This window comes from Mangifera indica, chromosome 6, assembly GCF_011075055.1.
Source record: "Mangifera indica cultivar Alphonso chromosome 6, CATAS_Mindica_2.1, whole genome shotgun sequence".
Taxonomy (NCBI): Eukaryota; Viridiplantae; Streptophyta; class Magnoliopsida; order Sapindales; family Anacardiaceae; genus Mangifera; species Mangifera indica.
The window spans coordinates 17,488,682-17,493,200 of NC_058142.1; the positions used below are offsets into that span (position 1 = coordinate 17,488,682).

Consider the following 4,519-nt stretch of genomic DNA (forward strand, 5'->3'; position numbering starts at 1 on the left):
CCTTGGATGGGAATAAGTCTTTTGGCCTATATATTATAATAATAATAAATATTAATCAATACACTTGGTTACAATATTTCTAACAAGGATATTAGTTGGCATCATGTGATCACAAATAGAATATAGCTAGGTAATATATTTAGCCATCTCATTGATCCTATAAATTCTAGGGGTGTGCATTGGCAAAGAAGAGCACTGGTAAGAGATAACTGATAATGAGATGGCTTCATGTAAGGTCCCAGACAATTTGGATGTCATTCTTAGCTATGCTGACTTTACAGATATTCTTGATCGTCTTCATGCTGGAGTTTTCTTGAATGAAAAGACAAAGGTAAGTTCCCTGTGTCATTTTCATGGTTATTTTTAGTATCAACAATCAACTTAAAAAATAATTCGATATTGCAAAAGTTTTGGTTTGACGAGATTATCAATGCCAACGTATTCGAGTTGTATGCAAGGGGTCTTTCAATTGCTTGGAAAGATGATCAACATCGTTGGAACTGGACTTCCATGGAAGACACTGAGTATGTAATACATAATTAAATTTTGTTAGTTGTACTTTAATTTTCTCTTACTAACATGAGTGGATTCTATCTGAGTTGGTTCGAATCAAATTTATAATTCGGTTTGAATGAAAATTTTAAATTGAACCTTTAATTTCAGTTGCTTAACTCGAGATTGACACGTTTATCATTTTGTGATATTATTTCTCCTATTGATGTAACTGTGTTTATCATTCGATGACACTTTTTATACTATCCATGATCGTTAATAACACTATTTATTGACTTGAATAAGCTTGAATTTAAGTTGGATATTATGATTTTGAAATATGCTCAATTGGTAACAGGCTTAGCTTAGTTTGGATCAAATTCACTATTGCGTACTAATTGTATGCAAGTTGTGTTTTTTGGCAGTGGTGTTCAAGTGGCTGAGGCGGTAAACATGCCTTTGCTTGGGGTGAAAAAGAATTTCCCTATGTACATGTTCACCCCAAGGACTTCTTACGAAGTTTCATTTATCTTAAGGAAGAAAGAGGATAATTCGGGGCTTGACCAACTAGTGAAGCTGAAACTTCCTGCTACCCAACCAAGAGCCAATTGAATGCACACAAGATTTGAGTTTTATGCTTATAAACGAATGGACAAAGATCGTAGTTGGTGACTTTATAATCCCTTGGGATCATAGATCTGGGGTCACGAAAATCTCTACGGCACGGACTGATACTGAACATATGAAGAAGGGACTTGTCATCAACAAAATCCTCATTCAGCCAGTAACGAAGGATTGTTGCAGCTTAATGGTGAGAATAAGTGGCATGGTCTCTTGGATCCTCTCAACATTAGCCTTAGCAAGTTTATAACTGGTTATGGTGAAAGACTTGATGCTATTTATGACTGCATGATTAAAGATGAAAATTCACTGAGGTGTCAACTTCCCATGCATGAAAAAAAGATTTTTTTTCTAAAGTTGGCCCAGACAAAGGCAAAGCAATGAAATACCAAATATACCAAGTAAAAAAAGTATATCTACGCATGGGTCAACGTTTCTTTCTCGATCGAATTGTTAGTTCCAGACAGATCTGCTTGGATTGGTTATGTGGCTGTGGCTACAGATGAAGAAGCGAAATCATTAGGTAGGAGAGACATTTTGGTTTGCTGGAGAGGAACTTACAATAATGCAGAGTGGGAAAGGAATGCTAATTTCTTCCGAATCCATGCTCAAGCCATATTTCCGACTGTCCCTAAAGCTGAGGTGCTCTATGGATTTTACTCCATCTACACACACCCAAACAAAGAACACGACAACAAAAGTGCTGGAGATCAGGTAAATGCTTTATATTATTATATCCATGATTTCAATTACATTAGTCTCTAAGATGGATTCGATTCGAATTAAACTGCAAGAATGAATAATATTACTAGTGGAATAAATAGTATTACCAAAGGAATAAGCAAATTGATCTCAAATTAAATTGGATCTTCAGCTTGAGATCGGTTTGTTTAAGTCAAGTGATAAATTTTAGTTGAACCAGCTTGGATCAGATTCACCCTTATTAGTCCTTGGACATTCCATTAATGTAGGGTTTATAAATATTAATTTTTAATGTTTCATTTATTTAGGTTATTGGAGAAGTTACGAAATTGATAAATTTATACCAAGACGAGGAAATCAGTGCAACAATAACAGGATATAGTTGAGGCGCAGCTTTTGCTACATCGAACGCAACTGATATAGTTTCCAATAGATATAATAAGCCTGACTATAATGCAGAGAATAAGGAATTTTCGGTCACAGCTTTTGTGTTTGGGAGCCCTGAGGTCGGAGACATAACCTTCCAGACTGAATTCAATAAGCATTTACTAGGGAGGAAGCTACGTCTCTTGCGCATTGAAAATGTCAACAAAGGAACTTTGTACACTGCCATATCGCTCGCCCTCTCCACTTGCTGGAAAAAAAAGAAAAAAAGGCCTCTCTCTATCCCCTCTCAACTTAACCAAATTTTTTTTTTTTAAAAAAAAAAAGCTCTCTCCCTGCGGAAGCGCCGGTTTATGAATTTTCTTCACTCCTCTCTACTGAAAAAAAAAAAAAAAAAAAACCCTCTACTTGGCACATTTGTGTGTGTTGACCTATGCAGAAAGCCATTTGAGCAATCAGCCTTGTGTTGTGTGTGTGCGTGTGGAAGAAATGTGAGATTTTCTTGGTATTTATTTAATAAATTTCTTAACAGCTACTCTTAAAAAGATCAGTATAGTTAAGCAACCAGTTCCGCATAGCTTAAAAAAACAAACAGAAAATCTGCACCATACACACTGGTTAAGTGTAGCTGAAAAAAAAAAAATCTATAAGAGCCTCTTTACCATACACGTGGTTTCGTTCTTGGCTTTTATAACCAAAAATATGTTTTAACAATTTAAAAGTTTATATGATATTTAATTAATTTTATGATATCATTCATAAACAATGTGAGATGTCTATCCATATTCAATACCTCTTATGTGTTTTGTTAATGTGAAATTTGTCTTAAACTACTATAAAACATTAGTTAGCTAATCTCTCATCCCGAGATTGAATTGGCTGAATTGTATTAAATTGGGCTCAAATATTGGGTCAAACCAATCAATCTCTAGACTGATACTTTGACAAGGTCAAAGCTTGATTTGTAACTACAAACATTGCTTCTTTTTTCTAATAACATTGATCGTCCAAAGGATTCAGATGAGTGTAAACTCTCTACAGTTAGTGTGCATTCTGTGTTAGAATGATATTGTTCAGTCGATTCTTCCGGCGGCAAATCAACTGCAGTTTAACGAAAAGCTTGCTTTATCTTAAGCAAAGCCTCACTGCAATCATCAAAAAGGTAATTCACCTTTCTAGAATAAATCGTCACCACACCAAGCAAAAGATGGCTGGACAGTAAGTGCAATTGGTATACTAACCTACTGAGAGTATGATATCAATATCAGTCACCTGGTTCTTTCTAAGCTTCCTTTCTAAACGAGCAGCTATCCATATGGTCCCTAAAGGCCCTTTCTTGGCCAAAATAAATTGTGGATAAAACATTCCTAAACTCAAACTCAAAAAATCCTTAGCTTTTCATACACCTAAGAGTGACTTTTAATTATAACTATAAACCCAAAATGCACACTTCCAGCTACAAATACTGTATCGCATCAGCTTAAAAAAAACCAAAAATAAACACTTCACATTCACCAGAGAAATTGAACTCTAAAAAGAAACCCAAAATGATGTTTTGACATAATCTGTTACTAATTTTTTAATTATAAATAATTTTGTTTTAGCAAGTAAATGTTTAGTTGCATAATAATTTAATCTTTTTTGTAAATAAATTTATTTGACAATTATAACGTTAGTGACAAAATGTATAATTAAATTACTGTTTTAATATATGAAATTTCAATTATAAATAAAATTGTAAATAAAATGTATAACTTCAATTGCAGTATATGGTATACAAAATTTATAAGGTACTAATGGTAACTAAATAAAAAATCATGTAAAATACGAGAAAACTTAAAAATAAGAAATTAATTTTAATATAATCTAAGTTAGAAAAGACAATTCAAAGAAGATTTGTCATTTGTATTGAACCATTAATTTGTATTAGATTTTTAAGTTTTCAATATAAAATTATAGAATATATTTTTATGTACTAATTATATTTACATTTAAATGATTAAAACACATTTTTTTATTATTTTCTTTCATAATAATTGATATATTCTTTGGGCTTAGAATTGAGCTAACTCAATTTGAATTAGTCTTTGATTTGATTTGAATCGAATTTGAGTTAATGTTTCAGTTTGATAGTTTTATCAGAGTTTGACTTGAGTTTTCATTCGACAATACTGTTCATTTTCATTGGTGACATCATTCATCATTTCGATAATAATGTTTATCTTATTGATGATAGTATTCATGCAATTGACAATATTATTTATTTTGATAACATTATTCCCACTAATAACTTTACGATGACATCTCTCACCAGTTTGAA

The 4,519-nt window shown here is 32.6% G+C and overlaps 1 protein-coding gene across 1 annotated transcript; it reads left to right on the plus strand.

Annotated features, from left to right (window-relative positions):
- Nucleotides 1-220: 220 nt before the first annotated feature.
- LOC123219738 (lectin-like) lies at nucleotides 221-1,104 on the plus strand. The gene is made up of 3 exons (XM_044641720.1): nucleotides 221-331; nucleotides 409-524; nucleotides 918-1,104. The coding sequence occupies exons 1-3, from the start codon at nucleotides 221-223 to the stop codon at nucleotides 1,102-1,104; spliced, it is 414 nt and encodes a 137-aa protein (XP_044497655.1).
- Nucleotides 1,105-4,519: the final 3,415 nt, after the last annotated feature.

What these genes read in the sequence shown, in the direction of transcription:
- LOC123219738 (XM_044641720.1), top strand. Translation starts at nt 221, where the DNA reads ATGGCTTCATGTAAGGTCCCAGACAATTTGGATGTCATTCTTAGCTAT. An exon ending in TCTTGAATGAAAAGACAAAG is followed by an intron (nt 332 to 408) that starts GTAAGTTCCCTG and finishes ATATTGCAAAAG; the next exon opens with TTTTGGTTTGACGAGATTAT. An exon ending in ACTTCCATGGAAGACACTGA is followed by an intron (nt 525 to 917) that starts GTATGTAATACA and finishes GTTTTTTGGCAG; the next exon opens with TGGTGTTCAAGTGGCTGAGG.